At 38.1% G+C, this 12,924-nt stretch overlaps 1 protein-coding gene across 1 annotated transcript; it reads left to right on the top strand.

The window, feature by feature from the left end:
* The first annotated feature begins 1,676 nt into the window (after positions 1–1,676).
* On the top strand, positions 1,677–2,767 carry LOC113711325 (putative F-box protein At1g67623). The gene is made up of 3 exons (XM_027234489.1): positions 1,677–1,801; positions 1,878–2,040; positions 2,369–2,767. Exons 1-3 carry the CDS (start codon positions 1,677–1,679, stop codon positions 2,765–2,767), a joined length of 687 nt encoding a protein of 228 aa, XP_027090290.1.
* Positions 2,768–12,924: the final 10,157 nt, after the last annotated feature.

Below are 12,924 nucleotides of genomic sequence, written 5' to 3'. Positions count from 1 at the left end.
TTTTGAACCAAATTTTTTTGGGCAACATACTAGCTCTTTATAGCAGCAACTACCGGCCAAGACAGAACTAGTATGGTTTTTATTTGACATAACATTAATTATATGACGGTTTACCAAAATTTGAACAAACAACGCATACTATACCAGCTCTTAAAAATGAAGTGGCATGTTTTGTAGTACGTTAAGTTTCAGATTTATTTTTGGAAACATACCGAAAGTTTTATAGGGAAAAAGGGTTTAGTAGGGGCTAAAATGTAACCTAGTATGTTTTCAATTCAATTATAGTATTTAATTTTATTAGTTTTATAACATAAGTAATACTGCTGGAAAAGCCTCACCAAATCGTGGTCCCAGTCTATAAAATATCACTTTGTAGTAAAAGACCAGCTCTTTATGGTCTTCCTGCATTATAATAACAGAGTACCCTTTTTTTCATAAATAAATATATTTATCGGATAATATAAAAATTAAACTCGATTTACAATAAAAGTGATGCTCTTTATGGCTCTCCTTTATTATAAGAAAAGAGTACCCATTTTTTCGTAAACAAATTTATTTATCGGATTAAATGAAAATAAACAAGTTCTTGAATAAAACGGGAGCTCTTTTTGGCTATCGTCCATAAATTATCCCTTTCATGATTTTTCCATAAGGTAATTCGGGGGAGGTTTCTGAGGGTATCCCTTATAATATATGTGTATATAATATTAATAAATTATATAAAAACATATTTACATTTGTTATTATCAATAGATTGTAATCTGCTGCCAAAGTAATTTGGCTTCCGCATAACCCGATTCGAATACACGCTCCAATACCGAAACGGGTTGATTTTCGAATATGTAAATCGGGTTTGCCTCCCCCTCGACGCCCGTCCCCGCCTCATCAATTATCCCACAAAAAGCTTGTCTTTCCTGAACTTCTCATCGTTTTTCCGATTTAGCCCATCAAAAGCTCCATTGTTGTGTAAACACACTGTACAGTTTCGGTTAAAGCTTTCCCCACCCAAAGTGTGGAATTTCGAGCGTTACAGAGGAAAAACACCAGCTCTTTATGGCATTTACCCAAACATTTGTGAACACCGGCTCTTTCTGCGTCTTCTCAATGAATGGGTTCGGGTTACGACGTTCGTGGCAGCATACGATGAGTGAGTCTGGACAAGTTTGAAGGACGCGACCTTTTGGTTGCCATTTACCCCGCCCGACCTGTCTGCAAAGTCTGTGCTACCGGCTTCTACGAGTTGGTTGACGACCACAGGTACGAACTAACCCTCCCTGTTTATCACTGTGGAACCTCCTTTGCTATGCGATTAACGCCGTTAAATTTACGATGTACGTGTAGTGCATGACTGTTCATCTTCCCTTGCTATCGGTGTATTGTTACGGTTCTAATGAATTGACCGTATTGACACATACGTTGGTTGGTTTGAAAAAAATGTTACGGATGACAGTTTTTTGACGACAGAATGTTGCGTCGTTTGCAGGAGAAGTCGCCACTTTCCCATTTCTGTTCGAACGAACGCTAAGGTTAGTCGGATGTCCAGAAACAGTGGGATATTACACCTGATCTATCATTTTTGGATTTTATGAGGAAGTAGTTTTTGTTTGAAGTTTACTCCATTCTTGGGGCTTTCAGGGATTCACTAAACTGTGCCCAGTAAAAGGAGTTAACCGGTCATGGCCAACGCACAAAAACGGAGTTCAGGAACCTCCATCCTCTCCCTTCCGACCGAGGTGCTATCCGAGGTGCTTGCACGTGTCGCGTCTTCTTCATCCACTGATCTTTTTCGGGCAAAACTGTGGTTCGTTCTGCTATGGATGATACAAACTGGAAGAGGCGTATTTTAGGCGTAATGGATCATTTCTATTATTTTGTAGCTGTAAGTTGTTCAACGAAGTTTCCGACGCAAAGAACATTTACCAGCGGGTGTCCCTCGACAGGTTTGAAATCGTTCCGTGGCAAAAAAATCACAAAGTGTCGAGGTTCTTGAAGAAGTGCAGACAAAGCAAAAATCCAGAAGCCTTGTACCGAAAAGGAGTAGTAAGTTGGGTTGCTTTGGAACGTAAGACGCAATAGTTATGGGAAAATTCGGTAATATTTTAAATGGAATAGTAATGAACTAACATTCCATAACCATACGTGAGTTACAAAATTTCTACACCAAGCTCACATCATCTCTTTCATTTGAACTTCAATGTGATTTTGGTCAGCACACTTCACCCAAAAGATTGGCCTACAACAGGTTACTGCAGCTTTGGGCCCCAGTAAATAACTGTTGTCTCGCCGCCACTGTTCTGCCTGCACTTTTAAACTTTTTCGTTAGTCATACATTTCGCAAGACTGTAATATCAACCTTGGAACTGCTTAGGTTGATTTTTTTTCGGATAAGCACGAGGACTCAGCATTGGAAAACCTGGAAGAAGCTGCTAATTCAGGCCATGCCGATGCTGCATATGCGTTGGGAATAATTTACATCTTTGTTGGTGGGGACGAGTTAAAGCGCAAAGGTATGAGACTGCTCATGAAATCCAGAATTCTTAAAGGCAGAGTGAATCTTTGCCGTCAGAATTTGCGAGCGCTGCTGAGGATGATATGGGTCAAGAATCCTGTGTTTCTAAACCCAACGCCCATTTGTTGTGCCATGACACATGAGAGGAAAACATCTTCATGGCCTATGGATGCCGATGAAGTGGAGGAGAGTACGTGTGAAGGGTGCGCTTGCGATGAAGAAATTCGAGCAATTTGTGCTGCCCTGCCATATCGTTAGTGTGTAAGATTGAATGTTGACAACACTAACCGTTACGCTTTTTTTATGTTTGCCAACTGAATTGACCGCTACTTCTTACTCTCTTAATATTACTGGTATGAAAACATAAATAGCTTATGTTGGCCCTTGTATGTTCTGACTTTTTCTCGACAAAACGCCGTTGTAGACAAACGTGTATGAAATGTAAGAATAAAGGATGATAGTTAGAAGGTAAAGAGGGAACTCCTCAGCAGTGATGTACGTGACAGATACTGTAGTGAAGTGAGAAGTTTACTAAGTACAAACGAAATGGTGGTTGATTAGATACTGCAAAAAAATTTACTTATGGAAAAAAGGGTACTCTGTTCTTATAATGGAGGAAAGTCATAAAGAGCTTGTCTTTTAAGACAATGTGATACTACGATGAATAGACCACGATTTGATTTATGAAATTATCCAAAGAAAATTGCTGAATAATTTTGTCGACTTAATTAATTAATTATTATACATATATAAATCATTGTTATATAATTATGCTAATCTTTAATTTTATATTACTATATACACATATATATTATAATTATATGCACATATAAAATATATTTATAAATATATTTAAATAGTAATATGTAAATATATATTATAACAGTATTTATAATATACATTTATAAAAAATTTTAATTAATGTATAATATACTTTATAGTGATATAATATATTAGTATAATTATACAATGCATAACAAAAATATATATAATAATGACATAATTTTCTTTGCATAATTTGATAATCCAAATCGTGGTCCCAGTCTGTAAAGTATAACTTTGTAGTAAAACACCAGCTCTTTATGGTCTTCCTGCATTATAATAACAGAGTACCCAATTATCCCATAAATAAATATATTTATCGGATAATATAAAAATTAAACTCGATTTACAATAAAAGTGATGCTCTTTATGGCTCTCCTTTATTATAAGAAAAGAGTATCCATTTTTCCGTAAACAAATTTATTTATCGGATTAAATGAAAATAAACAAGTTCTTGAATAAAACGGGAGCTCTTTTTGGCTATCGTCCATAAATTATCCATTTCATGATTTTTCCATAAGGTAATTCGGGGGAGGTTTCTGAGGGTATCCCTTATAATATATGTGTATATAATATTAATAAATTATATAAAAACATATTTACATTTGTTATTATCAATAGATTGTAATCTGCTGCGAAAGTAATTTGGCTTCCGCATAACCCGATTCGAATACACGCTCCAATACCGAAACGGGTTGATTTTCGAATATGTAAATCAGGTTTGCCTCCCCTCCACGCCCGTCCCCGCCTCATCAATTATCCCGCAAAAAGCTTGTCTTTCTTGAACTTCTCATCGTTTCTCCTGTTTAGCCCATCAAAAGCTCCGTTGTTGTGTAAACACACTGAACAGTTTCGGTTAAAGCTTTCCCCCCCCTTCTGAAATTTGGAGCTTTTCGAAAAGTTTTTCGCGGCAAGGTCCAAAAAGAAGTAGATTTATCGCGTTCGCTTCCTCTGTTGCTCAAAGTACTCAACAATTGAATCGCATCCCGGAGCAAGCATAGGCAGTAACATGGAGGCCTGTATGAGTCTTCCAGTGTATGCAGGCATGTGGGTCGACGTAGAAGGTCTCGCTGGTGAGTGTATTGATATCACGGAATATCTGAATGCCCAAAATTTGTTAAATTTGCTGGCAAATAATGACAAGTGCTATGATGCGATGGTTAGGGAATTCTATGCTAACTGTAGGGCAAATAAGCAGAAGTCAGTTCTGCGTTCAGTCGTTAGGAATGTAGAAGTGTCAGTGTCTACTGAGGTTTTGTGTTCAGAGTTTGGGTTGGTTGACAGTGGATACACTGTTGACTATAAACGGATTAGCGCAAAGAATGTAGATAAGGTTGCTGTGAAGGGGTACAATGACCTAGAATTTCTTGGAGAGATTAGGCAAAATGGTGATAGAGTTATGAACACGGGGAAAAAAACTAAGTTTTATGCGCCGTATATGAAAGTGTTGCCACGCCTGTTACATCTGATAATAACTCATAACATTTTACCCAAAGCCGGAAGTATCACTTCCATTAGTGCATTAGAAAGAGTTATATTGTGGCATATGTTACACAAACAACCCGTCAACATACCCAATTTGATCATTGCAACAATGCTCAACAGGATTAGGAAGATTAAGAGCAGGGAGAATAAGAGAACACATCTCCCATTTGGTATGTTGCTGACCAGGCTCTTTAGGCGCTTTAATGTGCCATTCTTGGCTTCCCATGTTGACAGAGGATTTTACGCCCAAAATATGGGAGTATCGTACTTCAAAAAACTGGCATTCAAAGCTGAAGATGGTGGTTGGATGTGGAAGAAATCCTATACCTCTGATGCTGTCATTGGTGAGACTGGGGACGCGAATAGAAAGGTTGAAGAAATAAATAAGATGGATAAGGGGGGGAAGTGTGCTGGGGTCGAGGTGGGGCCGGTTGTCGGGGAAAAGGCACACCTTCAAGATGTTGTCATACTGTCTGAACAAACCAGAAAAGGGGCAAGTGTATGTGACAAAGTTATTTTACTCCTTTTTGTTTCTTCTTCTCGATGGCAACACAGGAGCATAACCCAATATTTGTATGACTAGGTTGCGGATAAAGTGACACAAATTTTACAAAGGGTTGGTGCCATCGAAGTGAAGGACTGCAGAATTGAGAAATTGCCATTTATACGAGATGTAAGACATGCTCTTGCGCTCTCCTGTAATCCCCTTTATATATGCTAATACCTTTATTGTCCAGTGTCTACCACAAGCTTCCGGCGTAGCACCTGATGAATTGAAAGAAGCCGTACGCTTTCATGTCAGAGAAGTCGTCCCGCAGATGTATGTTAAAGTATCGGTATTTTCTTTGGCTAACACTGATCTCGCTTTCATCTGATTATTGTAATCATCTCAATCATTGTTCACAGCTGTGTGAGTACACTAGATAGGCAGCATCTCTTTGATATTACAAGAGAAGAACTGGAGGAAGTGATGCTTCAGGACACACTAATCAGTGACAAAGTAAGTTTTTTATGCGATTGCACAGGCCTACCTTGTTCACTAATCTCGCTAAAAATTGTCCACTCGATGTTGAATGTTTGAATTTGTTCCATTCTCTGAAGGTTGTGACCCAGTACCTTCACTTACTCCAGAAAGAATATAAGCAATTCGTTTTCTTCAATCCTATGTTTTGGGTACGTAACGAAAATTATTGTATGTGCTGTTGTGCCTTGCAAAATGTGGACCTAATACTTGCTTCTCAATCACTTGGTTGTAGCTTAAATGCGTCTTAGACTATCCATGCATATCTCCCGCAACCAAAAAGACATTCGTTGATCAAAGCAATGACGACTATCAGTCAAATCCTGAAAAGGTAAACATTAGCTATCATTCTCGCCTTAACATTCTTATACAATATGAGTAGCAGCTGCATGTTAGTGGAATTGGATTTAGCCTAACATGCCTTAGCTTTTAACACATTTTGGTAACATTGCTTGTTGTATGCGATTGCAGATTTTTTTCCCAATCATTTATTCAAATCATTGGTTGCTCATGATTGCACATGTCAAGGACAAACAGGTGTACATTGTTGATTCTATGGACAATTACAAAACCATGTACCAAGGTTTGATGCAATCTGTGGTGAGTATACTCCAAAAGCGTACCTTAGCTTCGTTTCCGAAGAAGGCAACATTTTTCTAACATTCGAAACCTGCCGTATTTATTTCCTTTTTTAGGAATGGATTTTGATGGAAATTTTCCACCAAAATCAACCCTGGACATTTATTCTTGTAAAACACAAACTAAAACAGACAGACGGGGCGAGTTGCGGGGTTTTCACTTTGAAGTTTGCGCAATGTTGGGCAAAGGGGTGTCGGCCAGAATTTGTAAGTGCACACATTGACAACCCCTTGTGGCAAGCTGACTCTATTGCGTCTGACATTGTTTCTGAATGTATGTACAGCTTGATGTTGTCATTGCTAGAAAATTTATTGCCTGGGAGATCGCTTTGGGTAAACTTGCGGACCCGTTCGCTTATGCTGCTTTCCTGATAGAAAATAAACAGGCACATGAGGCTGTAACCAGAGGAGATTTGCAAGATGATGCTACCAAGGATGTGGGCCATCAGGAAACAGGGAACGGTACATTATGTCTCGCCTTTACTGTAATTGGTTCGTTGCATATGAAGGCAATATTAAATTTTAAATTCTTTAGGGCTGTAGCAAATTATTGGTACGAAATTAATCATTCTATAAAGGAAACCATAAAAAGTGTATGTACCTCTGTTCCGATGCATCTCCTTGTGACAACATTGTAATAAATCCTCGGCCCCAGAACTTTGCTTTACACTTTCCAATTCCTCTTGTTTGATTTCTCATTATGACATTCAAATTTGATCTCACAAAATAATGCATGTGCTGAAATGCTGTATGCCTTCAATTTTTCCCCAGCCGAAGGTACAAGGGTGAAAAAAAACCCGCCAGAACTTGCGTCCAGCAATGATTCAAAGAAGAAGCTTCTTATTCTTGATTTGAATGGAGTGCTTCTGGGCAGTGCATTTACAAGGATGACCAGAAATCGGGACTTTAACTTCAGACCACATTGCTGTGAATTTTTGCAGGTCTGTCTGTCATATTTTGAGGTGGCTGTTTGGTCATCAAAGCTAAGGTATCCGCCAACCTATATTTCAATTACTTGATTAACTAGAACGTCCACAAGTTTTTCTGTTGTTCCCTTAATTCAAGACAGTTGTATTTTCTGCAGCCACAACATTCAACCAGTGTTGGACAGTCTATCCAAAAAAATGAATGAACGTTTGGAGCAGAGACTGTTATTTGTTTGGGTGAGATGTCATTCACAAATTACTTCGATTGTGTGTAGTCAGTCCGTGTGTAAGACTTCTGATAAATCAAAGTCGGAAACAATCAATATTGTGCAGGATCAGTCGCGGTGCACTATGACACAAACCAGGCTTAGGGAAAATCCAGACAAAACGGTGATGTTTAAGGACCTAGAACGTGTGTGGGGAGAATATAAGTCGTACAACAGCTCTAACACGATATTAGTCGATGATTCTCCGTATAAATCCGTCCTTAATTCTGTAAGTGCACCATACGGGAACTGATCGTTATGTTGTATATGTTCCAGTATGCACAAACAACATGATCAGGCCTAACTGTTTCCATATTACTCGTTCTTCAGCCGTACAATGCCATCTTCCCCACCTCTTATACATGTTACACTGTAGAAGACAATTATTTGGGTAAGACCTGGTCTTTTTGGCTTTGAAATGTGGCTTTTGCTACGGAAGATCATCCGTTCAAAGATTGGCCTGACACAAAACTTATTTGCAGATCCTGAAGGAGATTTTGTAGGACACCTGAAGAAATTGGCCCGTGCTGATAATGTACAAGATTTCATTAAGCAAAACCGTTTTGGACAATCACCCGTAACAGAAGGCAGTGTGGATTGGAACTTTTATGTTAATGTTGTCAGCAAGCTTGGACTACAGAACACAGCAAAGCAAGTGACGCGCAAACGGGAAGCCCCAAACATATATCCTCCGGAGGTATTTAGATGCATTCATGTTCAGGACTATGTTGACAATAGTTCATTTCGTTTTTTTGATAGCTAAAATTGCGTCTGATCATATGCACAGACCAAGAAAAAAAGGAAAATTTGAAAGCATGAGGAAGATCAGTTTATGGGCCGTTCACTGTACAGAAGCTTCTCCAAACCATTGGAAGGAGAGAACCTATCTTCTGATGGGACACACAGGTTAAAAACTTTTGTGCTTTAGTCAGACACTGGGTCTGTCTAATTCATATATGTTGGTACTACTTTCTTCCCTTCTGTTTTTGTTTGCAAACGGCCATCGCTGAGTTTTTTTATGCAAATTCTAAAAATGTCGAAGTTGGGAATGACGTATGTTGTATGCAGGTTCCCGAATGCACATGAGGAAAAATGATCAGATAATGCCTTTAATTGCTGTCAAATGCAGGATGCGTCAACCATATACTTCAGACCAAATTGGCATGTAGTAAGTTTAGCCTGTTTTCATTCTAATTGTTTGTTGGCAACTTATCGTCTAAACATTAAGGATCTAAATGTCACTCACTAAATCTGCCCGTCTGGTTAACCTCTCGGATACGTGCAATACTAACAGTTGGTCAGGGAGCAATGGTTGACATTAATTGAGCTAGGCTCCTTGCTTTGCGTCTGTACCAAAATAAAGTCCAGCAATGGAATCTTCAAACCCAACACGAAGTCTGTATGAGTAATGTATTCCTTTAGCTAACCCCTGGTTGAATATGTCATTCGATAGGGAAAATTAGCTGCTGGACTAGGAGCTTAAGATTGCCTCACTTTTGAATGGGGATGTCTATGCTGCTGACAGGCTTGGAGAACTTACAATACATTTCTGGGCCTGTATTGATGCATTCGTTGTACAAATTGGAATATGTTATTGAAGGGATGCACATGACGCAGGCACAGATGTTTCCCATCATGCAAATATATATGTCGATATATTTATAATATATACGTGTATGTAGTAATAATATATTATATAATTATATTTGTTATTACAAATATAGTAATATATACTAAAAATTATACTTATTAATATATAATATTCTCTATAATTATAAAAAATATTAGTACAATTACACAGTGTATTAAATAAAAATATATTATAAATTTTTATATAAATAAATAAACTAATTCTAAATTTTTTGGGATAATTTCATAAACCAAATAGCGGTCACTTCCGTAATGTATCACTTTCCCATAAAAGACCAGCTCTTTATTACCTTCCTCCATTAATCTAACAATGCACCCATTTTTCCATTAATAGATTCATTTATCGGATAAAATATATGATAACTCGTTTTGCAATAAAACCCCAGCTTGTTATGGCTTTTCTCCAATATAACAACAGAGTACCCTTTTCCATAAAACAATTTTTTTTCCAATAAAATTAAAATCAATCAGTAAATTATACTAAAATATATATTATAATTTTTTATATAAATAAATAAATTAATTCTAATATTTTTGGGATAATTTCATAAACCAAATAGCGGACACTTCCGTAATGTATCACTTTCCCATAAAAGACCAGCTCTTTATGACCTTCCTCCATTATAAGAACAATGCACCCATTTTTCCATTAGTAGATTCATTTATCGGATAAAATATATGCTAACACGTTTTGCAATAAAACCCCAGCTTTTTATGGCTTTTCTCCAATATAACAACAGAGTACCCTTTTCCATAAAACAATTTTTTTATCCAATAAAATTAAAATCAATCAGTAAATTATACTAAAATATATATTATAATTTTTTATATAAATAAATAAATTAATTGTAATATTTTTGGGATAATTTCATAAACCAAATAGCGGACACTTCCGTAATGTATCACTTTCCCATAAAAGACCAGCTCTTTATGACCTTCCTCCATTATAAGAACAAGGCACCCATTTTTCCATTAATACATTTATTTATCAATCAGTTCTCTAGTAAAACCCCTTTTCCAATAAAACACCGGCTCTTTATCGATTTCCTCCACTATGACACAGAGTACCAATATCCCATACTTACTAATTCACTTATCGGATAAAATTTAATTGAACACGGTTTGCAATAAAACACCAGCTATGTATGGCCACTTTATTTGTTCGATAAAATCGGATCGATATTATACTTGAGTGCCATTTACCCGTTAGCATAGAATGCAAAGCAAGAAACTAACCTATTGCAGGTTAAAACTCCGTGTTAAGACAAATTGTTTCGGATACGTCAAGACACCTAATTCATAAACTCTCGCGATACATAAATTTAATTACCACAAATAAAATTTTTCAATCTTTTTTCATTTATTTCTAATGACTGCATACCATGGATCACTGTACGCTACTCATAACCAACCACAAATCTTCTCTTAACTCTCGACCACATGAAGATTGTGGTACTCGTTATCCCCATGGCAACGTCTCCCCGCACCAATAGACAGCGAGTTTGCTCGGTTGAACTTTGCTTTCCCTTCCTCTAATGAAACTCATAGATACACACCAACCGCTTGCCTTACTATGGCAGCTTTTGGACTCTCTGTCTCCGTCTTCTACATTTTAGGCTACGACGACGTCCATCCGACTATGACACCGCCTAAAACATGGCCCTTTCCACAAAATGCCGCTACTTTGTCTCTCTATCTTGCCACCTTCATTGAACCTCAACTTTATTCATCTCCAACCTCCTGTGCGTGTTCGCTTTCCGCATAATTTGATGACGGACAACGTTGGCATCATCCAGAACCAAAGACAGTGCTACTTTGCGCCGCTCCTGCTCCGAATTGTACTGCACCCATAAATTTGTTACTATCTCCATCGTTCGCAACCAATGCAAGCATACACACTTACTGTTACAGCATACGACGCCATTCCTTTTTCCTTACCTGATTCCATTTCCAGCTTCCAATTCCACTTGATAACATATCCATGTACTTCAGCATGAATAACCCACAATCCCACCTGCATTACAAACCATAACCACATATTTAGACAGTGACGGTTGCTGAACTATGGAAAAAACATCCAAACCTATGCACATGCAACTTACGCATTCCGTTGCTGTGGACATGTGGCTGCAGCTTTTATTTTGTACAGCCAAAGGCATGACGAATACTGCCCCTCCAAACCATAAGTCAGCGCTGCTTCCAACCTTTCAATCTGACGGCCAAACAAGAAAAACATATGCAATTTTAAGTTTACTGCCACCAATTGTAAAGGTGATGGTCGTGTTCATGAAATGTTTGACAAACCAACTTAGTTTACCACTGTCTCCACGGAGCTGCGCCTATTCATTTCCGTTTGCTCGTCTCCTCTCATTGAATCATAAATTAATACTTCTTCGCTTCCCATGTCCACCACACACATATACCAATGCTCATCGTGCCACATTGGCACGAATATCTGAAGCATAGCAGCGGTTAGTTAGTCATCATCATGGCAATCTGTATCTATTCCATTATGCTACATAACAGGGCAGCTGCTCGTACCTTCTCACACTTTTTTATATTACCTCCTACTTTACATTCCTGTAGATATGTACAGTACAGCTCGTCTGCTGATTTGTTGAACTCCAAAATCTCTTGCTACAACACGACAGTAAAATATGACATTTTAATATGAATGTACGTACTCACAAGCCACCAACTTTGGCCGAACACTTGTACCTGAAACCAAGTTGGCATGAACCACCATCGCATTGACTGATCGTCAGGACGCCTTTGCTGCCTTGTTGTTTTCATCGCACAATAGCAATTGATTATCTGCACCAAACTCAAGTCACATCACTTCGTCCTCCGTGAAACAGTCCACACAACACCACCCAATTTCAATCCCTCGATTTACTCACATCACATGCCATGGGTTTTTCAGGAAGCAACGACCCCATTGCATCCCGACTTGCTGTCTGCCCCTTAATTGACACCAGTACTTCCCTGTCATTACAACAACGTGCATTAATCTTTTCCCTATGTGTATTACGGTTTCATAATCTACAAACTTGATATCATCATTTTCAATGACTCGAGTTAAAACGGCCAGAGTAGGTTCGGTCTTCCTCACTAATACAACCAGCAATCACGGTTTCAATGACTCAATCGGTCCTTAGGGTCATTGAGTTAGCCTAAGGCGGTTATGTACTCACCATAAGGGTCATTGAGTTATCATTGTACTTCCATTCTCAAACTTCTGGAATACTCACCTTTTATTCTACATGCAACCATGTTACCTACCCTTGCTTTTTATATAAGGTGGCATGATTGACAGCACACAAATTGTAAGTTTTATGGTCACTTGTAAACCAATTTTAACTGCTTCGAAGATTTTCGTTCCTATGCCCTCTCCCCTATGGGGATAATCATACTACATATTTAGTCAACCTTATAATTGCAAATACTTTTCTGTCCCCTTTCCCGTTGCAATTTCAAATAAAGGATAAAACAAAATAGAACTGTTGATTTAACAAATCCATGATCCAGTACATACCCTTGCGACAGCTGAGTGTCAAACAAGAACTTCAGTATTTTTGCTCGTCCCTCACTCAATTTTTTCCCGATA

The sequence above is a fragment of the Coffea arabica genome, chromosome 10e, assembly GCF_036785885.1.
Source record: "Coffea arabica cultivar ET-39 chromosome 10e, Coffea Arabica ET-39 HiFi, whole genome shotgun sequence".
Taxonomy (NCBI): domain Eukaryota; kingdom Viridiplantae; phylum Streptophyta; class Magnoliopsida; order Gentianales; family Rubiaceae; genus Coffea; species Coffea arabica.
The sequence above is the reverse complement of the archived record's forward strand: the minus strand, read 5'-3'. Positions and strand labels throughout refer to the sequence as shown.

Excerpts from the sequence above, each read along its gene's own strand:
- LOC113711325 (XM_027234489.1), top strand. The coding sequence starts at position 1,677 with ATGGCCAACGCACAAAAACGGAGTTCAGGAACCTCCATCCTCTCCCTT. Across the intron at positions 1,802-1,877 it reads CTTTTTCGGGCAAAACTGTG|CTGTAAGTTGTTCAACGAAG; the intron begins GTTCGTTCTGCT and ends ATTATTTTGTAG. Across the intron at positions 2,041-2,368 it reads CCTTGTACCGAAAAGGAGTA|GTTGATTTTTTTTCGGATAA; the intron begins GTAAGTTGGGTT and ends GGAACTGCTTAG.